Source organism: Salmo salar, chromosome 07 (genome assembly GCF_965601325.2).
Source record: "Salmo salar chromosome 07, fSalSal1, whole genome shotgun sequence".
NCBI classification, from domain to species: domain Eukaryota; kingdom Metazoa; phylum Chordata; class Actinopteri; order Salmoniformes; family Salmonidae; genus Salmo; species Salmo salar.
The window spans coordinates 47,604,262-47,631,441 of NC_138297.1; the positions used below are offsets into that span (position 1 = coordinate 47,604,262).

Below are 27,180 nucleotides of genomic sequence, written 5' to 3' on the forward strand. Positions count from 1 at the left end.
TGGTCATCAAATTGGATCTGATCTTCATCTTAAGTCGCAACAATAGACAAACATAGTGTGCTTAAATTAATAACACACAAATCATTGTACTTTTCTTGTCTATATTGAATACATCATTTAAACATTCACAGTGTAGGTTGGAAAAAGTATGTGAACCCCTAGGCTAAGGACTTCTCCAAATGCTAATTGGAGTTAGCTAACCTGGAGTCCAATCATTGAGACGAGATTGGAGATGTTGGTTAGAGCTGCCTTGCCCTGTAATAAACACTCACAAAATTTGAGTTTGCTATTCACAAGAAGCATTGCCTGATGTGAACCTTGCCTCAAACGAAAGAGATCTCAGAAGACCTAAGATTAAGAATTGTTGACTTGCATAAAGCTGGAAAGGGTTGCAAAAGTATCTCTAAAAGCCTTTATGTTCATCAGTCCATGGTAAGACAAATTGTCTATAAATGGAGAAAGTTCAGCACTGTTGCTACTCTCCCTAGAAGTGGCCGTCCTGCAAAGATGACTGCAAAGCACAGTGCAGAATGCTCAGTGAAGTTAAGAGGAATCCTAGAGTGTCAGCTAAAGACTTACAGAAATCTCTGTAACATGCTAACATCTCTGTTGACGAGTCTATGATACGTAAAACACTAAACAAGAATGGTGTTCATGGGAAGACACCACGGAAGAAGCCACTGCTGTCCAAAAATAACATTGCTGCACGTCTGAAGTTTGCTACGGTGCACCTGGATGTTCCATAGCGCTACTTGCAAAATATTCTGTGGACAGATTAAACAACAGTTGAGTTGTTTGGAAGGAACACACAACACTATGTGTGGAGAAAAAAAGGCACAGAACACCAACATCAAAACCTCATCCCATCTGTAAACTATGGTAGAGGGAGCATCATGGTTTGGGGCTGCTTTGCTGCCTCAGGGCCTGGACTGCTTGCTATCATCAACAGAAAAATGAATTCCCAAGTTCATCTAGACATTTTGCAGGAGAATGTTAGGCTATCTGTCCACCAATTGAAGCTCAACAGAAGTTGGGTGATGCAACAGAACAACGACCCAAAACACAGAAGTAAATCAACAACAGAATGGCTTCAACAGAAGAAAATACGCCTTCTGGAGTGGCCCAATCAGAGTCCTGACCTGAACCCGATTTGAGATGCTGTGGCATGACATCGAGAGCAATTCACACCAGACATCCCAAGAATATTGCTGAACTGAAACAGTTTTGTAAAGAGGAATGGTCCAAAATTCCTCCTGACCGTTGTGCAGGTCTGATCTGCAACTACAGAAAATGTTTGGTTGAGGTTATTGCTGCCAAAGGATGGTCAACCAATTATTAAATCCAAGGGTTCACATACTTTTTCCACCCTACACTGTGAATGTTTACACGGTGTGTTCAATAAAGACATGAAAACGTATAATTGTTTGTGTGTTATTAGTTTAAGCAGACTGTGTTTTGTCTATTGTTGTGACCTAGATGAAGATCAGATACCAATTTATGCAGAAATCCAGGTATTTCCAAAGGGTTCACATACTTTTTCTTGCCACTGTATATCCAATGCAAAAAACATCCACATTTAAATGGTAATAATATTAATTTGCATATTTCCGTTAATTCCCATGGAAAGTTTCCACCTCTGAATATTCCCCAAAATGTGCAGGCCTGATCTACACACCATACCCAATAATGACATAAGTATTCAGAACCTTTACTCAGTACTTTGTTGAAGCACCTTTTGGCAGTGATTACAGCCTTGAGTCTTCTTGGGTATGATGCTACAAGCTTGGCCCACCTGTATTGGGAGTTTCTCCCATTTTTCTCTGCAGACCCTCTCAAACTATGTTAGGTTGGATGGGGAGGGTCGCTGCACAGCTATTATCAGGTCTCTCCAGAGATGGTCAAGTCCGGTCTCTGCCTGGGCCACTCGAGGACATTCAGAGACTTGTCCCGAAGCCACTCCTGTGTTGTCTTGGCTGTGTACTTAGGGTCGTTGTCCTGTTAGAAGGTGAACCTTCGCCTCAGTCCTGAGGTCCTGAGTGCTCTGGAGCAGGTTTTCACCAAGGATCTCTCTTTGCTCCGTTCATCTTTCCCTCGATCCTGACTAATCTCCCAGTCCCTGCCACTGAAAAACATCCCCACAGCAAGATGCTGCCACCACAGTGCTTCACCATAGAGATGGTGCCAGGTTTCCTCCAGACGTGACGCTTGGCATTCAAAGCAAGGAGTTCAATCTTGGTTTCAACCGACCAGAGAATCTTGTTTCTCATGGTCTGAGAGTCCTTTAGGTGCCTTTTGGAAATTCCAAGTGGGCTGTTGTACTTTTTATTGAGTGGTTTCTATCTGGCCACTACCATAAAGGCCTGATTGGTGGAGTGCTGCAGAGATGTTCCACAGAGGAACTATGGAGCTCTGTCAGAGTTACCGTCTGGTTCTTGGTGACATCCAAGACCAAGGCCCTTCTCCCTGATTGCTCAGTTTGGCCTTCAATGCTGCAGACATTTTTTGGTATCCTTCCCCAGATCTGTGCCTCGACAGAATCCTGTCTCGGAGCTCTACAGACAATTCCTTTGACCTCATGGCTTGGTTTTTGCTCTGACAGGCACTGTCAACTGTGGGACCTTACATAGACAGGTGTGTGTGTGTGTGCCTTTCCAAATCACGTCCAATCAATTGAATTTACAACAAGTTGACTCCAATCAAGTTGTAGAAACATCTCAAGGATGATAAATGGAAACAGGAAGCACTTGAGATCAATTTCGAGTCTCATAGCAATTCGTATGTAAATTTGATATTTCTGTTTTTTTATTTGTAATAACTGTGCAAAAATGTCTAAACCTGTTTTCGCTTTGTCATTAAGGGGTGTTGTGTGTAGATGGATTTGTAAAAAAAAGTATTGAATCAATTTTAGAATATGGCTGTAATGTAACAAAATGTGGAAAAAGTCAAGGGGTCTGAATACTTTCTTTTTGTGGATTTATTATGCCATAATGGCCTTTCCATAAACTGTATGAAATTGGAATTCCGCTCTGTTGGGATTATATGTAGTGGAGCAGTGGTCTGGACAATATTCCAGAATGGGAATAAAGTGGGATTTTATAGCCTTGGAGTGGGAATAACAGCACACCAGACCTGGACACATCACCTCATCTTGTCAGACAGCTGCTCACGTGTTTGTGTGACGGTGTCTCTATGTTTGTATCTATTCTCTGACGTGTTTCTCCCTCATCCAGGTCCTGTTGACAGTCGAGACAGACACTGAGGAGGAGGATAGTTCAACAATGGTTCAAGGAGGGTCCCACTCTAGCCTTCCAGTAGTGGGCATAATATCTAGCTGGGTGGAGGTGTAGCTCTGGTATCCTTCTCTACAAGACCCTGACACATACGCTGACCCGCGCCACACATAAACGTGAGCACGGATGTGTGAATGTACGCTCCTTCCAGATCACACAGATTTGCTTTTTTTCATTGTACACATCCCAATGATGTCTTTGATGACTTGGCTGTTATGAGGATGTTGAATGTTATATGAACTATGCTTTATGTCCCATGCTTTATGTCCCGTGTGGCTCAGTTGGTAGAGCATGGTGTTTGCAACGCCAGGGTTGTGGGTTCGATTCCCACGGGGGACCAAAAAACAAATGTATGAAATGTATGCATTCACTACTGTAAGTCGCTCTGGATAAGAGCGTCTGCTAAATGACTAAAATGTCAAATGTAAATGTAAGAAGAAAAAAAGTCCTTCACCCTTGCAGTCCCTGTTTACCGAAACAACAAGCTTGGTGGGGCTATAAAGTGTCTCGTAATGGAGATAATTAGAGGGCACAGTGTGAGCTTGAGGGAACACGACAGTGATGATGAAAGAGTAAATCTGTCCTCTCTCTCGGGGGATTTTGTGAAAAGGGTGTTTGTTGATCTCCAAAGAGCTCTTTGACAGTACAATCTGCTCTATTTTCCTTCATCATACAGATTACTGCTTAGTTCAAACCTTGACATACAGCGTCTAATGGTCTGTAATTAAATACGTTAAAGTCTGTTTTGGACCTGTACTATTTAGTAGAATCCACTACTAGTGTCCTTGTCTCCTTTCCTCCTTCGCCACTAACAGGTGGAAGGGCTGGATAGTTTCAATCATTGATTTCACCTATCACGTCCACTCAGATCAGTTGTCAGACTATTGTAACTCAGCTGGAGGAGTTGGACCTTAATGTTGGAAAAGTTTTATCTCTGAGTTGGACTGTAGTAGTCTGGTCTGGAACAGTTTTTCACACTGTCTCCAGAAGATGTTTAATAAGGTGGAAAATTGTATTCTATGTGGAAAATGGACCAGATCATTTTATATTCCTCATGGATGTCCATTTGGGATTTATACAAATATTTGCAATGTTTCTACTATGAATTAAAGAGCTTAGTGATATGGAGTGATTTTGAACTTTGTAATGTATTTTCTTATTTCTTTTGTCTATTTTACATATTTTATTGTATTCATATTACTTGGGGTTAAACCTGTGGTAATGACATGTAATGGGAGATTTTAAAGTGGTATCACAGGAATGATCACAGTCAATTCAGAGATTACCTGAGATATCAAAATAGTGTTCAGTTTACCATTTTATGTTCATTCTTATAGATCACATTTCTCAATCATTGAGCTGTTAACTCTAACATGAAAATACAATACTGCCATTTTTGTATTCATTTAATTATGTTCCTGGAACCATTTAATGTCTTAGTGATGTGAAAGATTCTGATTGTGAGACTGCCATTTCATGTGACCTCAAATGTGTAGAACAGTTACTGTGAGGACCTGCACCACTACATTTATGTTAATTATTCACTGTAAAAAAAATTACTCACATGCTCTGTCTATAATATATATTTTATTTAGCGTTACTCCAATCCATCATGTATGTGTTTTGTGGAAACAGAATTTTGAATTGTGACTGAATGTTTAATGGATATCCACTTGAAAGTGCCATGTTGCTATAATATATTCATGATTCATTGATGATACAAGAAAAATGTCTTTGTCTTTTGTCTTAACCGTTGTCACTATTGTTTGTATTATAATTTAAATTCAAGTAAAATTGTATAATAAAAAAAACACGAGTGTTGAATACCTTTGGTGGCTCGGGTCAGCCCGGTGGCCCCTGAGCTCGATGACAGACACCTGAGCGGGACGCAGAGTAGTACACCTGTGTGGGTGGGGCCAGCAGGCCTTTGACCCCAAACTGATGACAGGAGGGGTGAGGGGGGCGGTTAGAGGGGGAGCTAGTCATTGACACAGGGACCGGTAGAGGAGAGAGTTAGTTAGGGGGTGTCTGGTGTGACCAGGTGTGATCCTAAGCAGAGTGTCGCCACTTGAGCTTGACCAGGTTAGTTGTTTGCTCTCCCAGTTAGCACCTAAACCTAGCATGCAAAGAGTCTGCCTTCCTGCAATGACTAAGGCCTGGGTTCAGTCCCAATACGAGTTGTAGACAATGCGGCTGTTAAACGCAATTCCCGATTGAGCAGCGTTTACCGTGAATAAGAGCTCTAAGAACATGAGGACATTGCCTTTAAAGCCCTGATGGGATTAACTCAGTAGGATGGAGCACAGTACTAGTTTTGGGTGTGATTCCTGCTTGGGCCACGTACTTATACTAAATGTTTGTGTTAACTGTTAGTTACTTTCATAGAACTGTTTACTTTGTAATGTTAGTATTATGTTTCAAGTGTTCTCACAATCTAGAGCTGTTCAGAAAAAAGTTGATCTTTACAAATAAATATTGTTTTCATGTTTTACTTCTTTTACACACAAAAAATTCATCCGGTTCAATAAAGGTTATATTTACAAGTACAAAATGACAGTATAAAACGATACACGTCAAACAATGTCCTTATTACATTTATATTAAAAATAGTACAAAAATATATTCAAGAATATTGATGGTTGGTTATTCAGTGCAGGTGCTCCTGAGGAAAAAACAACAGGAAGTAGGCAACTGGAAGTGGATTGAAAGACATGGTTGGAGGGGGATGGGTGGATGGGGTAGTAGCATAGAAAATGATAGAGGCCTCTAGTAGCCAAAGGCTGTGTTAGAATGGGCTGTGCTATTGAGGGCTTCCACCATTTTAATGTAGTCAACTGGGTGGGACTTCCAACTTCATTAGCTGATTCCTCCTGGTGACCCAGTTGGAGTCATGTCCTACTGGGTCATTAGGAGGGATCAGCCAATTGTGAAGAAGAAAATTGACTACTTTAAAATGGAGATAGCGTCAATGGCACTGCCCATGATGTCATAGACGCTACAGTTGAAGTCGGAAGTTTACATACACCTTAGCCAAATACATTTAAACTCAGTTTTTCACAATTCCTGACATTTAATCCGAGTAACAATTCCCTGTCTTAGGTCAGTTAGGATCACCACTTCATTTTAAGAATGTGAAATGTCATAATAATAGTAGAGAGAATAATTTATTTCAGCTTTAATTTCTTTCATCACATTCCCAGTGGGTCAGAAGTTTACATACACTTAATTAGTATTTGGTAGCAATGCCTTTAAATTGTTTAACTTGGGTCAAAATTCCGGGTAGCCTTCCACAAGCTTCTAAGTTAGGTAAGTTAAGTTAGGTGAAGAATTTTGGCCCATTCCTCCTGATAGAGCTGGCTTTGTGATGGCCACTCCAATACCTTGACCTTGCTGTCCTTAAGGCATTTTGCCACAACTTTGTAAGTATGCTTGGGGTCATTGTCCATTTGGACGACCCATTTGCGACCAAGCTTTAACTTCCTGACTGATGTCTTGAGATGTTGCTTCAATATATCCACATCATTTTCCTTCCTCATGAAACCATCTATTTTGTGAAGTGCACCAGTCCCTCCTGCAGCAAAGCACCCCCACAACATGATGCTGCCACCCCAGTGCTTCACGTTTGGGATGGTGTTCTTCAGCTTGCAAGCCTCCCCCTTTTTCCTTCAAACATAACAATGGTCATTATGGCCAAACAGTTCTATTTTTATTTCATCGGATCAGAGGACATTTCTCCAAAAAGTGCGATCTTTGTCCCCATGTGCAGCTGCACAGCTGCAAACCGTAGTCTGGCTTTTTTATGGCGGTTTTGGAGCAGTGGCTTCTTCCTTGCTGAGCGGCCTTTCAGGTTATGTTGATATAGGACTCGTTTTACTGTGGATATAGATACTTCTGTACCGGTTTCCTCCAACATGTTCACAAGGTCCTTTGCTGTTCTGGGATTGACTTGCACTTTTCGCACCAAAGTACGTTCATCTCTAGGAGACACAACCCGTCTCCTTCCTGAGATGTATGATGGCTGCGTGGTCCCATAGTGTTTATACTTGCATACTATTGTTTGTACAGATGAACATGTTACCTTCAGGCGTTGGGAAATTGCTCCCAAGGATGAACCAGACTTTTTTTATCTGAAGTTTTGACTGATTTATTTTAGATTTTTGCCTGATGCCAAGCAAAGAGGCACTGAGTTTGAAGGTAGGCCTTGAAATACATCCACAGGTACACCTCCAATGACGTCAATTAGCCTATCAGAAGCTTCTGAAGCCATGACATAATTTTCTGGAATTTTCCAAGCTGTTTAAAGGCAGTCAACTTAGTGTATGTAAACTTCTGACCCACTGGAATTGTGATACAGTGAATTTTAATTGTTGGAAAAATGACTTGTGTCATAAACAAAGTAGATGTCCTAACCGACTTGCCAAAACTACAGTTTGTTAACAAGAAATTTGTGGAGTGGTTGAAAAACGAGTTTTAATGACTCCAACCTAAGTGTATGTAAACTTCCGACTTCAACTGTATATGGCACAGATAGAAAGATGAGTCCTCTATCTAACACTATGGGTAGTAGAGTAGTGTTTGGAGTGTGAGTATGTGGGTCAAAAAGAAAGCTGATTTAGAGGTTTAGCGTCAGAGGGTATGAAAAGAGCATGTAGCTGTACCGGGGGTTTTAGTTTCTGTGTGGGCGGGACAAGTTCATTGCTGGTTCCTTATTGGCTCCTGTCTCAGGCTCCGTTACTTCCGTGGGTCCAATCGCCCGTGTCGAATAGGTGTGACACCACGTAATCGTCATACTTTCCGTCGATCAGCTTGGCTGCGTTGTTCCTGGCGAACCAGCAGTCCACGCTCTGACGTCCGCTGTAGATACGCCGGGTCTTCTGGACCACCGGCACTGAACGCCCTTTGACCTTCAGGATATGTGACCGTTCAAACGTGCTGTTGTCTCCTGTTGCCGTGGCATTGCCAGGAAGCTCTGCGAGTCCCACTTCCTCATACAGGAACTGACCTGGAAGTAGAATCACAGAGGGTCAGAATGGAACAGAACCACAGAGCTATAGGCAAACCAATGGTAATCCTCACTAGGGCCTAATTCCATTTTGGCTCAAGACCTCTTCTCCCACCTTCCACTAGTAGTTTTTGATACCTACCCAGTAGTCCATGACAGTCATGCGACAGCCCTTTGCTGTTGGAGATGTAAAATCCCAGGTGGTTTCTCTGATAGGGAGCAGGGTTCTTGTACTGATGCACCAGTATGACGAAACTAATCGTTCTTCCTATGGTTACGGTCACGGTGGACTTCCCCACTATCGTCACCGCAAGCCCGCCACTCTCCACGGAGACTGTGGTGTCGCAGGGCAGGACCAGGCGGTCACGTCCATCCAGAATGACCTTCTTGGGGGTGACCTCGATGTAGGAACGTTTGGGTCGGTTCACCACGATGGTAATGGTGCTGAAGTACGTCCTCTGCTGTTTGTGGCTGCCCGCTGGCGCCGGGGCGCCTATCAGCTTACCGTTTACTGTCACACCTAGACTCACATGCACACGCATGACCGCACACACAAATAGACCACATGAATCATATGAAAACACATAACCGAACATCTAACATAAAGTCAGAATCTCTTGAGGACAGTCTTACCAGAGTGCTTGTGGTCAGATACCATTCTGAGAATGTGTCCTGGCTCTCCGTTGATGTTGAAACACACAGTTAGTTTACTGAGGGGGAACTCCACCACAAAGTGGGGATCGCCGTCCGCTGTGGCAAGGGGGTTGGTGTGTGAGAGATGGGATAGAGAGACACTGGTATTGAATATGAGGGAATATGAGGAAATAGTACATCTATGCATACCTGGATTCAAATACATGTGTATTGTAGTATTTGAAATTTATTAAATTTTAAATACACAGCCAAAACAAGTACTTTTATTTGAGTATCTGAATGATTATTTATAAAAATCAAATAGTCGACCAAATTGTATTTGAAAGGTATTTACTTAAATGCTTTTTTCAAATACCTGGGTTAAATGCAAAAGAGTCCGTATATTTCAGGATATGAATACTTGTTTGGAAATAGTAGTTGAAATACATGAAATAGTAGTTGAAATACATGAAATAGTAGTTGAAATACATGAAATAGTATTTGAACCCAGGTCTGATAAATACACGTTTCTGTATATATCTGTGGGTGTGAAGCACAAATGACTATACTGTATGTATAATCAGATATCACCAGATACCAGTGTAGGCTGTACATTGTAGGCAGTTAGTTGTAGGCAGTTAGTTGTAGGCTGTACATTGTAGGCAGTTAGTTGTAGGCAGTTAGTTGTAGGCAGTTAGCTGTAGGCAGTTAGCTGTAGGCAGTTAGTTGTAGGCAGTTAGCTGTAGGCAGTTAGCTGTAGGCTGTTAGCTGTAGGCTGTAGGCAGTTAGCTGTAGGCAGTTAGCTGTAGGCAGTTAGCTGTAGGCAGTTAGCTGTAGGCAGTTAGCTGTAGGCAGTTAGTTGTAGGCAGTTAGTTGTAGGCAGTTAGCTGTAGGCAGTTAGTTGTAGGCTGTTAGTTGTAGGCTGTTAGTTGTAGGCAGTTAGTTGTAGTAGTTGTAGGCTGTTAGCTGTAGGCTGTTAGTTGTAGGCAGTTAGTTGTAGGCTGTTAGTTGTAGGCTGTTAGTTGTAGGCTGTTAGCTGTAGGCTGTTAGCTGTAGGCTGTTAGCTGTAGACAGTTAGTTGTAGGCAGTTAGCTGTAGGCAGTTAGCTGTAGGCTGTTAGTTGTAGGCTGTTAGCTGTAGGCAGTTAGTTGTAGGCAGTTAGTTGTAGGCAGTTAGTTGTAGGCTGTTAGCTGTAGGCAGTTAGCTGTAGGCAGTTAGTTGTAGGCAGTTAGTTGTAGGCTGTTAGTTGTAGGCTGTTAGTTGTAGGCTGTTAGCTGTAGGCAGTTAGCTGTAGGCAGTTAGCTGTAGGCAGTTAGCTGTAGGCTGTTAGCTGTAGGCTGTTAGCTGTAGGCTGTTAGCTGTAGGCTGTTAGCTGTAGGCTGTTAGCTGTAGGCTGTTAGCTGTAGGCTGTTAGGTGTAGGCAGTTAGCTGTAGGCAGTTAGCTGTAGGCTGTTAGCTGTAGATGTTAGCTGTAGGCTGTTAGCTGTAGGCTGTTAGGTGTAGGCAGTTAGGTGTAGGCAGTTAGCTGTAGGCAGTTAGCTGTAGGCAGTTAGCTGTAGGCAGTTAGTTGTAGGCTGTTAGTTGTAGGCTGTTAGCTGTAGGCAGTTAGCTGTAGGCAGTTAGCTGTAGGCAGTTAGCTGTAGGCAGTTAGTTGTAGGCTGTTAGTTGTAGGCAGTTAGTTGTAGGCAGTTAGCTGTAGGCTGTTAGCTGTAGGCTGTTAGCTGTAGGCAGTTAGTTGTAGGCAGTTAGTTGTAGGCAGTTAGTTGTTTCCTGCTTTGAGTGGGCCTGTGAGACATGAGCTAAGAGCAAATTCAGGAGATAAGAGAGCAGCAGTAATGACAGGGTCATTGATGTCATCTCACGTGTCTTCTTCAGTCTACTGACCTCTCTCTCAGTCTCAGTGTGTGTGTGTGTGTGTGTGTGTGTGTGTGTGTGTGTGTGTGTGTGTGTGTGTGTGTGCATGCACGTGTGTATATTCCCGTGACTGTGTGTGTTTGTGAGTACTTCCCAGTACCAATCCCAGGCCCAGTGCAGATACTTCAATTAGCCCCTGTAAACATTCTGTAGTTCAGTTTCAGCGTAAAGAGACACCTCATACCCCTTGACTGTCTGTAATGATTGCTGTGTGTCTGACTGGGCTCCTAACTTAAAGTCCACCCACACAGAGAGTAGAGAGAGTCTACTGTACCTTTCTCCAGTCCCCCTCCCTCTAACAGAGCCTCAGAACCACTAACCTGATGTTTTGGAGATGGTTACAGATTTTTGTGCTGGCATCTTCACAATTTTACCTATAGACAAAACAGACTTAGATTTTTACAGGTCATGTTTTCAATAGTTCAATACTTCCTCTCAGTTCTATTTGTAGGCATTGGCATCGATAACAGGAAGCATTTGATCAAACGGATTAAGTCAGAAACAAAAGCCTCAAGCCTGCTAACCCGTTGTCTTGGAAACTGTGGAACTCTGTCCGCCCGGCTGGTCTTTCATCAAGTGCAAGCTCTGGGACGTGTCTTCCTCCCCTTCCGTCTCATCCGACAGCTCATTGGCTGAAACAGCCTTCTTATTTGTCTCTGTGGTTACAGGGGTGGGGGTGGGTGTGTCCTTGGCCATGGTTCCGTCGGCCAGCACCTGAGGTTTTTCCACCACCAGGGAGGTGAGGGGCGTGAGGAAGTGATAAGTCAGGGAGAGGTCAGTCGCCTGCTGGGTATGTCCCTCTCTCTCCCTGCTGGTCTGGCTCTTCAGTCTGGACCTCAGCCCCTCCTTCACACTCAGGAAACCCCAGACGCGCTCCACGAAATCATCCGCCACTGACCCTGTTGTGCCCGCCCCTGTGACCCCTGACCCCACCCCGGCCGCCGCCTCCTTCACGTGCCTCTCCGTCTCCACCTCCCTTTGCCGTAACGCCACGTCTGTCTCCAGGACGATGCTCTTGTCGCTGTTGCTGGCGGTGACCTGGACGTGCAGGGAGTCTGCACTTTGATTGGTCAATTTGCCGGCAATCACGATCTCTGAGCCGTTGAAATAGTTGGTGAAGAGGTGCTGGGTGACGTACTGGACCGAGTCCTCTGTGTAATTCACCCTGATATCAGAGAGCAGTGGAGTGCCTATCTCATCATAAAACCTAGAGGAAGAGAGAGGGAGGGACATTGAGGGAGGGAGAGAGCGATATGGAAGAGTGAAAGAGGGAATAGACGTAACATCCAATGTTATAATATGTGTTACCAGAATCTAGCACCCAGTAGAGGTCTATACCTCAGCTACTTCACTGTATCATGGACACAAGAATCAAGACATTGTGTGTGCTACTCTCTGATATGTTCTAGGGGCCTCAAATGTCTGTGTGACTGTGTACACACACTCACCCCCCCAGAGATCCGGTTAGGGACGTTGATGTATTAAGGAGAGTATGCCTGCGTTCCAAATGTCACCCTGTGGTTCCTGGTCAAAAGGAGTGCACTATGTAGGGATTAGGGAATGGGGTGCCATTTTGGACACAACCAGTGTGTGTTTGTTATGTGTTGGTTTTCCAGCCAGGCCTTGGACCGTAGCACAGTAAACCTCCTCACCTCTTTAACTGTGTGTTGGCTCAGCTAGGTCTCCCCTCTGTTATTATCTCAGGATGCTATCAATTAACCCCTCAGACATACCCAGACGGCCCTTTCACAACACACAGTCACACACATTCCTCCCCTCACTACTAAACAAACACTTCAGAAAAGTGTCCAGTAAGACTGTCGCCGAGTGTGTGTGTGTGTGTGTGTGTGTTTGGTTTGGTTTGGTTTGAAAGATTGCAGTTCAAGAAGAGCCTTCTCTCATTATGTGTATCATTGGTTATTCTTTCACTCATTCCAATTCCTTTATCTCACCCCCTGACCTTCTCTATACCATTTGATTATAATGGATTATAATGAATCAATTCTAACCACTTCTGCCTTCTCCTCTGTACTAGCTGTCTACTGAACGTCTACTGAACACCACTCTCTCTCTCTCTCTGTCTCTCTCTCTTTCTTTCTCTCTTTCTCTCTCTCTCCCTCTCTCTCTCTCCCTCTCTCTCTCACCCTCTCTCTCTCCCTCCCTCTCTCTCTCTCTCTCTCTCTCTCTCTCTCTCTGTCTCTCTCTTTCTTTCTCCCTCTCTCTCTCTCCCTCTCTCTCTCTCCCTCTCTCACCCTCTCTCTCACCCTCTCTCTCTCTCTCCCTCTCTCTCTCCCACCCTCTCTCTCACCCTCTCTCTCCCTCCCTCTCTCTCTCTCTCTCTCTCTCTCTCTCTCTCACCCCCGTACCCTTTGAGCATGGTGCTGGCGTCTGAATCCTCAGGTATCCTCCTCATCATCCCACAGTTTTCCAGGGCCATGCGTTCCAGAAGCCTGTAGTCCACATCGTTCCCCATCCCGATGGTGAACACGCAGAACTGCTCCTTCACCGCCGCCCGCGCGTTGCTGAGGATGCTGGGAGACTGCAGCTCGCCCACCGTGGGCCGCCCGTCTGTCAGGAAGATGATGAGAGACACACTGTTGTGGTTGGCGTCCGGATCGGCGTTCAGATAGCCGCTTAGCAATGAGGAGCCCGTCTGTATGCCACTGTTGATGTCTGTGCCTGGTAGAGGAGAGATGGAGAGAGAGATTGATCTTGGGAAATAGTGGTTAGTAGTGATTCTCAAACTAAGAGTATATAATTGTGATCTGTCCAATGGGATATGAGGGAAAGAAAACGGTCATATCTGTTCAGCCAGAAATGGGGGTTGGGTAAGAGAAAGAACTCCATAGGGGCGGCAGGAAACTTCGAGGTTAGAGCACTGGTCCAATAACCAAAAGGACGCTGGTTTGAATACCAGATATATATGTAACGGTGCCCTTGAGCAAGGCATTTATCCCCAATTTCTCCAGCGACGCGGGACAATGGTGACGCTGACTGTGACCCCACTCCCTAGGGCTGTCTCCGGGGAAGTTGGAAATGCAAGAAACACATTTCCATTACACCCTTGTACAAGTGTGTAACAGGACAAATATAAGCACCCCTAAATTATTCTGATTAGGCCTATTAGTGAAATAACTAATCTTCCTCTATCCCAGAATGCGCTGCTGTGTCTCTATCTCTCTCACCTCCGGTGGGTTGGAGCATATAGATGAACTTCTTGGCGTCTCGGACGTTGAGAGGCGTGACGGGGACCAGGCGGTTGGGCTGCCACACCTTGATACGGTTAGAGAAGCTGACAAAGTTAAACCGGTCGCCTGGACGCAGGTCCCTCAGGATAGTGAACAGGGCATCTTTAGTCTGAGAGAGAGGGAGGGAGAGGGGAGAGAGAGAGAGAGAGAGAGAGACATTTTTTTGTTTTGCTTTCATCAATGAATCAAATGATATCATTGTAATACCTTTGCCTTGGTGCAAAATTGGTCTATTCAGTTGTGTTCACACAAGCGAACCAAACAGGCCTGGAAAACTTTGCCCCAACAGGAAGAGACACCTTGTCACACAAAAGGCTATTATAACACACATTGTCATGGTTTCTGTTAGCACCAATACCGTGGTAATTACCAAGATGTAATGTTTTAGTCATGTTTTTTGTGAGCAGTATTGTTGTCATGCTAACTCTGTAATGGTTGGGCTTAACCTGACGCAGCCACTCAAAGACCCAGCCCTTTGAAACAGCTGTGAGATTCCGTTCCTTAGTTCAGAAACTGTTTCTCTCACCCCCTCACACACACACACACACACATGCACGTAAACACACACACCACAACTATTTACCGTATCCATGCTACAGCTTGTTTCTCAACTGTACTGCGGTTTAGAAGTTGCACAGAACGAAAAGCCTACTAAATGAATAGTGAATATGAAATCTGTAGTCGAGTGGGTGTGATAGAGTTAGAGGGGTTACCAGATGCCTATAGACTGTAGGGGGAAAGGTTCAGAGCCATAGACAGACTGAGTGCTCTATTGTAGGGAGAGATCAAAGCCCACTTGTTCACTACAGAGTGGTCCACTGGGGGTGGAGGAGAACGGGGAAGGGATCACTCCAGATGATGCTGTCATCTGGAGTGTTTCATTTATGCCACAGACAATGACGCCTCTCCTCCATAGCATTCAATTCAATTCAAACTACAATAGTGAACGTTGAGCATGTTTCCAGTTTTTCAGAGTGTGCATGAATCAGTTTCTCTTTTCTGTTTTTGCCAATCTAAGTCTTTGGGTTTCTGGATCTGCAGTGGAGCAGCTGCTCAGATGAAGTATCAGATGATACCAGAGGGATTATAATGCAATCTCCCAGAAGGAAGGATCTGATTTTGATATTACCAGACCAGTGTTGTGCCAGAGACCGGAGAGGGGGCGGACTGGGGGTCGTATTCATCATCCGCTGCTACACTAACTCAGGCTCTCTCAGGATCTTTAAGGCTTGATCACAGAGATGTGAAGGACTAAAGTAAAACTAAAGTTGACTCCACCTGGAATTTATTAAAACCCACAGATTTCCCCATAAGCTATACAGTATATATGTGTGATCATTGTATTCAGAAGGAAACCATGTTTAACAACAACAACAAAAAGGAGAAGGAGAGAACAAGATATCTTGACCCAGTTGACAATGGTGTGATGAGAAGGGTTTGACCGTAACTGGTTACCTGTCTGATCTTGGTCCCCAGCATAGAGGCGCTGGTGTCGATCACAAACACCACGTTCTTGGGCACCACCGGCAGATCCTTGGGAGCGAAGTAGTGCACAAAATGGCCGTTCAGAACCTGAGAGAGAACCAGAGAAAAGTTAGACAGTTCTCAGTAGCCATGAGCAGTAAAACAGAGCCCACCAACACAGTGTCCACAGGGCTGCTGGACTGGCGGTGTGGTTGTAGAGTGACCCGGGAAGGGGTGGATATGGTGCTGGAAAATGAATGTGTTGACGGTGTATGAAGGCAATGGGACCAGGATGTGTGAGAGTGTGTGTGAGAATGAGAGAGATGTGCATTTGTCCTGTTTGATCCTTGATTAATGCATGCAGTTTTCATGTATACTGTGAAGCGGAGCTACATGGTTTAACATGTTTCTATCTACCATGTCTGGACAGGTCTGGTCATGGCATGACACATTTGCACTAATTGCGGGAGTGTTCGATGTGTGTGTGTGTGTGTGTTTTTGGTGTGTGAAATCTGACCTGTATATCTCCTATCCCCAGCTCTCTCTCCACGTCATAGTGCACCACAAACTCTCCCAGCATGCCGCTGGTGGTGATCTTAGCCTGCTGAACGATGTTTGGGCTGAAGGTGATCCTACAGAACGTCTTATTTTGTTTGATCACCGTGGAAACAGGAAGAGCAGGCTTGGCTGGTGGAGGGAAACATTAAGTGTGTGTGAGATAAAGCTGGGAAGTGTGTGTGTGCGTGTGCATGCGCACGTGTGTGTGCTTGTGGGGAAGGGTGTGCTAAACTAGAAATGCTCAACATTGCCCATAGGAAGGTTAAATAGATTAAGTTGGAATCTGAACATTTGAGCATTGGCCAAGCATTTTCAGAGGTGCCAATATCGCTACAGAACTATTTCTAATGTTAGATACAGTGCATTCACTTAATATTCAGACCCCTTGACTTTTTCCACATTTTGTTACGTTACAGCATTATTCTAACATTTATTAAATAGTTTTTTTCCCTCATCAATCTACACACAATACCTCATAATGACAAAGCAAAAACAGCTTTTTTGAAATTTTTGTAAAAAGCTCAAATATCACATTTACATAAGTATTCAGACACTTTACACAGTACTGTGTTGAAGCACCTTTGGCAGCAATTGTATTCTCGAGTCTTCTTGGCTATGACGCTACAAGCTTGGCACACCTGTATTTGGGGAGTTTCTTCCATTCTTCTCTGCAGATCCTTTCAAGCTCTGTCTGGTTGGATGGGGATTGTCGCTGCACAGCTATTTTCAGGTCTCTCCAGAGATGTTTGATCAGGTTCAAGTCCAGTCTCTGGCTGGGCCACTCAAGAACATTCAGAGACTTGTCCCGAAGCCACTCCTGCGTTGTCTTGGCTGTGTGCTTAGGGTCGTTGTCCTGTTAGAAGGTGAACCTTTGCCCTAGTCTGAAGTCCTGAGCAGGTTTTCATCAAGGATCTCTCTGTACTTTGCTCCGTTCATCTTCCCTCGATCCTGACTAGTCTCAAAATCCCTGCCACTGAAAAACCTCTCACAGCATGATGCCTCCGCTACCATGCTTCACCGTAGGGATGGTGCCAGGTTTCATCTAGACATGACACTTTGCTTTCAGGCCAAAGAGTTCAATCTTGGTTTCATCAAACCAGAAAATGTTGTTTCTCATGGTCTGAGAGTCCTTTAGGTGCCTTTTGGCAAAGTCCAAACGGGATGTCATGTGCCTTTTACTGAGGAGTGGCTTCCTTCTGTTCACTCTACCATAAAGGCCTGATTGGTGGAGTGCTGCAGAGATGGTTGTCCTTCTGGAAGATTCTCCCATCTCCACAGAGGAACTCCTGAGCTCCTCTTGGTTTTTGCTCTGACATGCACTGTCAACTGTGGGACCTTATATAGACAGGTGTGTGCCTTTCCAAATCATGTTCAATTGATTGAATTTACCACAGGTGGACTCCAATCAAGTTGTAGAAACATCTCAAGGACGACCAATGGAAACAGGATGTACCTGAGCTCAATTTCGAGTCTCATAGCAAAGGGTCTGAATACGTACAGTTGAAGTCGGAGTCATTAACACTTGTTTTTCAACCACTCCACAAATGTCTTGTTAACAAACTATACTTTTGGGAAGTCGGTAAGGAAATCTACTTTGTTCATGACACAAGTAATTTTTCCAAAAATTGTTTACAGACAGATTACTTCACTTATAATTCACTGTATCACAATTCCAGTGGGTCAGAAGTTTACATACACTAAGTTGACTGTGCCTTTAAACAGCTTGGAAAATTCCAGAAAATGATGTTATGGCTTCAGAAGCTTCTGATAGGCTAATTGACATAATTTGAGTCAATTGGAGGTGTACCTGTGGATGTATTTCAAGGCCTACCTTCAAACTCTTTGCTTGACATCATGGGAAAATCTAAAGAAATCAGCCAAGACCTCAGAAAAGAAATTGTAGACTTCCACAAGTCTGGTTCATCCTTGGGAGCAATTTCCAAATGCCTGAAGGTACCATGTTCATCTGTACAAACAATAGCATGCAAGTATAAACACCATGGGACCCCGCAGCCGTCATACTGCTCAGGCAGGAGACGGGTTCTGTCTCCTAGAGATGAACTTACTTTGGTGCGAAAAGTGCAAATCAATCCCAGAACAACGCAAAGGACCTTGTGAAGATGCTGGAGGAACAGTAAAACGAGTCAAAAATCGACATAACCTGAAAGGCCGCTCAGCAAGGAAGAAGCCACTGCTCCAAAACCGCCATAAAAGCCATGGTGTGCACTAAGACTATGGTGTGCAACTGCGCATGGGGACAAAGATCGTACTTTTTGGAGAAATGTCCTCTGGTCTGATGAAACAAAAATAGAACTGTTTGGCCATAATGACCATTGTTATGTTTGGAGGAAAAAGGGGGAGGCTTGCAAGCCGAAGAACACCATCCCAACTGTGAAGCATGGGGGTGGCAGCATCATGTTGTGGGGGTGCTTTGCTTGCAGGAGGGGCTGGTGCACTTTACAAAATAGATGGCGTCATGAGGAAAGAAAATGATGTGGATATATTGAAGTAACATCTCAAGACATCAGTCAGGAAGTTAAAGCTTGGTCGCAAATGGGTCTTCCAAATGGAAAATGACCCCAAGCATACTTCCAAAGTTGTGGCAAAATGGCTTAAGGACAACAAAGTCAAGGTATTGGAGTGGCCATCACAAAGCCCTGACCTCAATCCTATAGAACATTTGTGGGCAGAACTGAAAAAGCGTGTGCGAGCAAGGAGGCCTACAAACCTGACTCAGTTACACCAGCTCTGTCAGGAGGAATGGGCCAAAATTCACCCAACTTATTGTGGGAAGCATGTGGAAGGCTACCTGAAACGTTTGACCCAAGTTAAATAATTTAAAGGCAATGCTACCAAATACTATTTGACTGTATGTAAACTTCTGACCCACTGGGAATGTGATGAAATAAGTAAAAGCTGAAATAAATCATTCTCTCTACTATTGTTCTGACATTTCACATTCTTAAAATAAAGTGGTGATCCTAACTGACCTAAAACAGGGAATTTTTACTAGGATTAAATGTCAAGAATTGTGAAAAACTGAGTTTAAATGTATTTGGCTAAGGTGTATCTAAACTTCCGACTTCAACTGTATGTAAATAAGGTATTTCTGTTTTTAATACATTTGCAAACATTTCTAAAAACCTGTTTTCGCTTTGTCATTATGGGCTATTGTGTGTAGATTGAGGAGGAAAAATATTTATTTAATCCATTTTAGAATAAGGCTGTAACGTAACAAAATGTGGAAAAAGTAAAAGGGTCTGAATACTTTCAGAATACACACCTAGTATGGACAAAGCACAGACTCAACACATCCCACACTCAAACAGTACCAGGTGTCTTCGCTGCACTGGCACCACTGGCAAATGCCGTGTTGCTCTTGCCGTTGCGCAGTGGCAGCACCTCCAGGTGGGTGATGGTGGAATGATCCACAATGGTGACGTCCACACTGAGACGGCTGACCAGCTGCAGAGGTCTCAGGCTGGTCACATGCTCATACCTCCCCAGCCTCCGCTGGAGCAGCTCCTCATAGGTCAACATGAACATGGCCCGGTTCCGACCTGGGATACTGGCCCCCATCCTGAACACCTCCACCTCTGGTGCGCTACTGAGGGAGAAGAGAGGAGGAGAGAGGGGAGAAGGAGAGAGAGATGGGGGAGAGGAGAGGGGAGGAATGGAGGAAAAAATAAGAAGAATATAGAGGAAAGAAAAAATAGTGTTCCGGAACTCCAATTTGAGCAGCAGCAGCTGAAAAATGAGCTCCTACAAATATTGAAATTTACATGGTTTTTAGAGTGAAGTACATCGGAAAAAAGCAAAAGAAAACTGCAAGACTGAAGAGGAGAAAAAACAAGCAACAAACAAAGAAGATAGGCTTTTGAAAAATAACTATTTTTCATAAAATTGTAGTTATCTTAGCTAGCTGAATTGTTTACCAGTTGCTAAGCAGTTGCTAGGGACTCTTTTGGAAGAAGCTAGCTAGCTAACGAAGAACAACAAAGAATATCTTTTTAACAGAAGAAAAGAAAGAGAAAATCAGGACAGAAGAAAAAGGATATCAAAGTGAAACAGTTCTCTAAAGACACAAGAGACAATAATACAAGAAACAACACTTCTGTAGCTTGTCAACTATGTGTCTGTCTATCCCTGTTCTCTCCCCTCTGCACAGGCCATACAAACGCTTCACACCGCGTGGCCGCTGCCACTCTAACCTGGTGGTCCCAGCGCGCACGACCCACGTGGAGTTCCAGGTCTCCGGCAGCCTCTGGAACTGCCGGTCTGCAGCCAACAAGGCTGAGTTCATCTCAGCCTATGCTACCCTCCAGTCCCTAGACTTCCTGGCGCTGACGGAAACATGGATTACCACAGATAACACTGCTACTCCTACTGCTCTCTCTTCGTCTGCCCACGTGTTCTCGCATACCCCTAGAGCATCGAGCCAGCGGGGTGGTGGCACTGGAATCCTCATCTCTCCCAAGTGGACATTCTCTCTTTCTCCCCTGACCCATCTGTCTATCTCCTCATTTGAATTCCATGCTGTCACAGTTACCAGCCCTTTCAAGCTTAACATCCTTATCATTTATCGCCCTCCAGGTTCCCTTGGAGAGTTCATCAATGAGCTTGACGCCTTGATAAGTTCCTTTCCTGAAGATGGCTCACCTCTCACAGTTCTGGGTGACTTTAACCTCCCCACGTCTACCTTTGACTCATTCCTCTCTGCCTCCTTCTTTCCACTCCTCTCCTCTTTTGACCTCACCCTCTCACCTTCCCCCCCCTACTCACAAGGCAGGCAATACGCTTGACCTCATCTTTACTAGATGCTGTTCTTCCACTAATCTCATTGCAACTCCCCTCCAAATCTCCGACCACTACCTTGTATCCTTTTCCCTCTTGCTCTCATCCAACACTTCTCACTCTGCCCCTACTCGGATGGTATTGCGCCGTCCCAACCTTCGCTCTCTCTCTCCCGCTACTCTCTCCTCTTCCATCCTATCATCTCTTCCCTCTGCTCAAACCTTCTCCAACCTATCTCCTGATTCTGCCTCCTCAACCCTCCTCTCCTCCCTTTCTGCATCCTTTGATTTTCTCTGTCCCCTATCCTCCAGGCCGGCTCGGTCCTCCCCTCCTGCTCCGTGGCTCGACGACTCACTACGAGCTCACAGAACAGGGCTCCGGGCAGCCGAGCGGAAATGGAGGAAAACTCGCCTCCCTGCGGACCTGGCATCCTTTCACTCCCTCCTCTCTACATTCTCCTCTTCTGTCTCTGCTGCTAAAGCCACTTTCTACCACTCTAAATTCCAAGCATCTGCCTCTAACCCTAGGAAGCTCTTTGCTACCTTCTCCTCCCTCCCGAATCCTCCTCCCCCTCCCCCCCCTCCTCCCTCTCTGCGGATGACTTCGTCAACCATTTTGAAAAGAAGGTTGACGATATCCGATCCTCGTTTGCTAAGTCAAACGACACCGCTGGTCCTGCTCACACTGCCCTACCCTGTGCTTTGACCTCTTTCTCCCCTCTCTCTCCAGATGAAATCTCGCGTCTTGTGACGGCCGGCCGCCCAACAACCTGCCCACTTGACCCTATCCCCTCCTCTCTTCTCCAGACCATTTCCGGAGACCTTCTCCCCTACCTCACCTCGCTCATCAACTCATCCTTGACCGCTGGCTACGTCCCTTCCGTCTTCAAGAGAGCGAGAGTTGCACCCCTTCTGAAAAAACCTACACTCGATCCCTCCGATGTCAACAACTACAGACCAGTATCCCTTCTTTCTTTTCTCTCCAAAACTCTTGACCGTGCCGTCCTTGGCCAGCTCTCCTGCTATCTCTCTCAGAATGACCTTCTTGATCCTAATCAGTCAGGTTTCAAGACTGGGCATTCAACTGAGACTGCTCTTCTCTGTGTCACGGAGGCTCTCCGCACTGCTAAAGCTAACTCTCTCTCCTCTGCTCTCATCCTTCTAGACCTATCTGCTGCCTTTGATACTGTGAACCATCAGATCCTCCTCTCCACCCTCTCCGAGTTGGGCATCTCCGGCGCGGCCCACGCTTGGATTGCGTCCTACCTGACAGGTCGCTCCTACCAGGTGGCGTGGCGAGAATCTGTCTCCGCACCATGCGCTCTCACCACTGGTGTCCCCCAGGGCTCTGTTCTAGGCCCTCTCCTATTCTCGCTATACACCAAGTCACTTGGCTCTGTCATATCCTCACATGGTCTCTCCTATCATTGCTATGCAGACGACACACAATTAATCTTCTCCTTTCCCCCTTCTGATAACCAGGCGGTGAATCGCATCTCTGCATGTCTGTCAGACATATCAGTGTGGATGACGGATCACCACCTCAAGCTGAACCTCGGCAAGACGGAGCTGCTCTTCCTCCCGGGGAAGGACTGCCCGTTCCATGATCTCGCCATCATGGTTGACAACTCCCTTGTGTCCTCCTCCCAGAGTGCTAAGAACCTTGGCGTGATCCTGGACAACACCCTGTCGTTCTCCACTAACATCAAGGCGGTGACCCGATCCTGTAGGTTCATGCTCTACAACATTCGCAGAGTACGACCCTGCCTCACACAGGAAGTGGCGCAGGTCCTAATCCAGGCACTTGTCATCTCCCGTCTGGATTACTGCAACTCGCTGTTGGCTGGGCTCCCTGCCTGTGCCATTAAACCCCTACAACTCATCCAGAACGCCGCAGCCCGTCTGGTGTTCAACCTTCCCAAGTTCTCTCACGTCACCCCGCTCCTCCGCTCTCTCCACTGGCTTCCAGTTGATGCTCGCATCCGCTACAAGACCATGGTGATTGCCTACGGAGCTGTGAAGGGAACGGCACCTCCATACCTTCAGGCTCTGATCAGGCCCTACACCCAAACAAGGGCACTGCGTTCATCCACCTCTGGCCTGCTGGCCCCCCTACCTCTGAGGAAGCACAGTTCCCGCTCAGCCCAGTCAAAACTGTTCGCTGCTCTGGCACCCCAATGGTGGAACAAGCTCCCTCACGACGCCAGGACAGCGGAGTCAATCACCACCTTCCGGAGACACCTGAAACCCCACCTCTTTAAGGAATACCTAGGATAGGATAGGATAAAGTAATCCTTCTACCCCCCCCCCCCCCCCCCCCCTTAAAAGATTTAGATGCACTATTGTGAAGTGGTTGTTCCACTGGATATCATAAGGTGAATGCACCAATTTGTAAGTCGCTCTGGATAAGAGCGTCTGCTAAATGACTTAAATGTAAATGTAAATGTAAATGTAAAAAGGGAGAGAAATAGTTGGGGAAAGGGAGGAGTAGGGAATGAGTCATTCCAAGTGGTGACATCGTCAGTGTGGAAAGGCAGTGACTGCCAGGACCTCTCCTCACGGGACTCAGCCTCTGAACTATCCAATAAACATTTCCATTCCTCTATCTATCTATATCTCTCCCTCCTTCTTTATTTTCTCCCTCCTGTTCTCCTTTACCCTTTCAATCACTCTCCTCTCCCTATCCCTCTCTGTGAAATTTGAATACCCTCTCTGTAAATCTGATTTCATTTTAAAAGTGTCATTTTATGGCCTGGTAAGAAGAAGCATGATGTCATTTATTCCTGTCAGAGACTGGTCACAGATTTATGTGACAATAATTCTTCATTTCCAGGCTCTGGAGCTCTGGAGTTCTTAACTGACTTGCTTAGTTAAATAAAGGTAAAATAAAAAAATTAAAAATGATCCAGCCCTGCTGCTCAACTCCAGGCAGGTCAGAAACACATGTTCTATGGTCAGGCTGGTGTTTGAAGTCGCACTCCAGTCTCCTTTTCACCTCATTTAACACCTGGTTTACTTAAGAAAAGGCACAGAAGCCTTTCCTCTTTGGTTCTCTATTGCTCCTCTATTGTTCCCAAAAACAAGGTGGAGGCCGATGACATCAGACGGCACCATCAGACTAACTCATTGAATCGCCTTACTCCATTAAGTTTACACTTGTGTCTAAAAAACATTTTTTTTTACCCTAAGTGTGTGTAGATTACTCTATTTATATGTGGGATATTGTTTTTCAACAGGAACAGTTCAATAAAATATATATATAAACTTGTTTCTACTGGCAGAGTAGTAGCTAGTGACTCTAGAGGAGTCTAGAAGTTGTAATGGCAGACAAGGTTAGACACTGGTGACTGGCCACACACACAAGAACACACTCTCACACACACACACACACACACACACACAAGCACACACACTTTACCTCTGTTCACCTGCCTCCTTGTTCTTGGGTTTGGCCTCACCGCCCTTCCCCTGTTTGACCTTCTTCTCCTTGGGCCTGACCTCACTGGGGTAGACACGCCCCCCAATGATCCTGTGTTCAGGGTAGAGGTCAGGGGTTAAAGAGTGGAGGTGATGATAAGGATCACCAGAGAAAGTAAACCATCCATGGCAAAACTCTGTCAAAGAATCACAGAAAAACCCTAATTTCATTGTGGTAGGCGTATATTACTGTGATACATAAAAGTATACAGGCAAACATATCAAAGACATAGGTTGCAATTCACAGGCTTCTTCAGATGCTTCTGGACTATACTGTCTCTCATAGTCCAGTGAACAATCTAGTAAATGTAGATGAATGAAGGCTTGTGACCACAACACAGTAAATGACCTCTGCACCATTGAACAGTCACAGGCCCCACACTAACCACTCCCATAGCAACAGAGCCCTCATAAACCCATACAATGATTGACTGGCCACAATGGCATGCCATGGGAAGAGGGAGAAAATGGCAAAGAGGAGTACTAATCACACAACAATAAACTGAGAAAATAAGTAAGACATCAAAATAAATTGAGAGGGAAAAGATCCATTGTAGTTCACTTCCAACCAGTATACACAGTCTGAACCACATTAGACTCAGAATGACATGATCTATTACCCAGAAGCATCTATCTAGGCTTCAATAAAAATACCAATGCGCAATTATGCATCTGTTGCGTTTTGGCGCTTACATGGTAAAGTTCGAGACATAGGCGTTCTTGGGGATCAGGAACTGGAAGACGCCCTCGGCGGCGGCGGAGTGCCGGTTGAGCATGGTGCACGACACCGCCGTGAAGGCGTATCGGGAGATAATGGTGGTCTTCACCGACAGCTCTTGGATATGCGGTTTGGTCTCCTACACGGTTGGACAATCAACATGTTAGGTTCACGTGTATTGCTTATACCTTTGGTTTGATTGGTTTGTAATACATTTGGTTAATTTAAATCTGGCAGTGATTGATGTTTTTCATGTCTCGTCGATGGGACAGCACAGCACCGCGTTCACGCACACGCACATGCTGCGCATTGGCCACTGTTCTATTCCGTTCATTTCCAGTGACATATCGTTCCAAACTCCTATCACCACGTTGGCGGGATATTTTAAAATATTTTGGAATGTATTTCTGGATAGATGTCCAGCGATTTCCACTTATCTGGCGTACAGCCCGGTGCGCTTGGCAGGTCTCTGCGTGTCACACCCGAGGAGAGTTTTTCGAGGATGACAAACTGCAGAGCTGAACTACCCATCCCTCTACTCTGCTTACACAAAATACTTTTTCTGACATATTCTTCAATTGTTATCAATGAACAACAGTATGCAGCATGCAGATCTCTTTGAGAATTAATGTGGTTGATATTTAGTCTACAGTAGCCTAGGCTACACACAATGACGCACAAGAGCGCAAAAGATGCACAAGGGCAGAAATGTCAAGACATTAAACTTTGTAATCTTTACCTTAATAAGCATGGATTTCACCTGGCGAGGCACTCGACGGGGAGACTGAGATGGGAAACAAAATGGATTTGTTAAATAGTTCTCTAATGAAGCCCTCAAAATATATATCAATGTTGTCAAATGAAATAGTTCAGAGTTGAAATGACACTCACAATATCCAAATCAAAGTCGGTCAAGTCAGGAGAAAGATCATTCTCAATATTAATATCCTCAAACAGTCCAAAAACATACGGATTGTAACACATCAGTAAAGTAAAAAACAGCATGTTGACGTCCATATCCATTTACAGTAATAACGAATATGAGCGCATATTTCCAGGGTGCAGAGCACTGAGTCTGCGGGTCGTTCGGATCAGAGTGACCGAATTTGTGAGACGATGGATGACTGTGGACACTTGACTCGCAGCGGCACGCCCACCAGCAGAGAGATGGAGAGTCTTCCCCCTCGACTGGATTAGTCTCGTCGGGGCTCGGGGGCCGGGGCTGAGGGAAAAAGCGCCTGACCCGGGTCACACACACAGGCACACAGCTATTACAATGTGCACGCCACTCCAAAGGCCATCAATTACCTCTATAGTCTTCGTTTACTACTCGCCTTGAAGTTGACCCCACTTCCACTTCCACCCCAACAAATCACTTCAAAGGCAAAATTATTAATTTAGCCAAGTGTCACTGTCACGTTTGAACTCTCAAAACTGCATTTAAAAATACAAATTGCGTACACTTATGCAGTATGACACAAAGTCAAAATTATTTAAAGGCAAAATTATTTAACCTTAAAAGGGCAAACTTTGGTAAATTTAGCAAAACCATAATTTCAAAACAGGTTTTTTATCCTTCTGAAATTTTAGGACTTTGTCACGCAACTATTTACAGACAAAAACACAATTTAGTATGATTTTGGTGTTAATATGGAGGAATGGAGAAATGCATACTAGTGGTGTGGCTAAGCTGAAAATGTAGACTCAATTGGGCACTTTGTGATAGAAGCACCACATTTGGCACAGAGGCAAAACATATATATTTTTAAATGTAACCTTTATTTAACTAGGCAAGTCAGTTGAGAACAAATTCTTATTTACAATGACGGCCTACCAGGAACAGTGGCTTAACATCCTTGTTCAGGTGCAGAAAGACAGATTTTTACCTTGTCAGCTCAGGGATTCGATCAAGCAACCTTTCGGTTACTGGCCCAAAGCTTTAACCGCTAGTGTACCCTGGGAAGATATAGATATGGAGCCGCCCCAGATTTTGCCTCTGGGGACGTGGTAGACACTAAAATAAAAAGTAACTCCAAAATCTGGTCCCAGAACAACTCAGAGATAGCCTATAGGCCAATGCAGC

General features: G+C 44.9%; 2 protein-coding genes across 2 annotated transcripts in view; one reads left to right on the forward strand and one right to left on the reverse strand.

Moving 5' to 3' along the window:
* tmem110l (transmembrane protein 110, like) overlaps positions 1-5,781 on the forward strand; it is a 19,348-nt gene extending 13,567 nt beyond the window's left edge. Inside the window, exon 8 of the mRNA XM_014207876.3 lies at positions 3,231-5,781. Within this exon, the coding sequence (XP_014063351.1) occupies positions 3,231-3,347 (117 nt within the window). The 3' untranslated portion in view covers positions 3,348-5,781. The remainder of the gene's footprint in view (positions 1-3,230) is intronic.
* LOC106609269 (inter-alpha-trypsin inhibitor heavy chain 5) lies at positions 5,764-26,261 on the reverse strand. Its single transcript, XM_014207875.3, has 14 exons — positions 25,989-26,261; positions 25,837-25,881; positions 25,073-25,236; positions 24,321-24,431; positions 19,442-19,716; positions 16,069-16,238; positions 15,543-15,659; positions 14,025-14,196; positions 13,206-13,518; positions 11,364-12,046; positions 11,160-11,213; positions 8,926-9,042; positions 8,435-8,812; positions 5,764-8,292 (listed from the first exon to the last, which is right to left on the reverse strand). The coding sequence occupies exons 1-14, from the start codon at positions 26,118-26,120 to the stop codon at positions 8,012-8,014; spliced, it is 3,012 nt and encodes a 1,003-aa protein (XP_014063350.2). The 5' UTR covers positions 26,121-26,261; the 3' UTR covers positions 5,764-8,011.
* Positions 26,262-27,180: the final 919 nt, after the last annotated feature.

What these genes read in the sequence shown, in the direction of transcription:
- LOC106609269 (XM_014207875.3), bottom strand. Translation starts at nt 26,120, where the DNA reads ATGGATATGGACGTCAACATGCTGTTTTTTACTTTACTGATGTGTTAC. An exon ending in TGGGGACCAAGATCAGACAG is followed by an intron (nt 14,197 to 15,542) that starts GTAACCAGTTAC and finishes CCTCTCTCTCAG; the next exon opens with ACTAAAGATGCCCTGTTCAC. An exon ending in CACAGTTTCCAAGACAACGG is followed by an intron (nt 11,214 to 11,363) that starts GTTAGCAGGCTT and finishes TTTTGTCTATAG; the next exon opens with GTAAAATTGTGAAGATGCCA.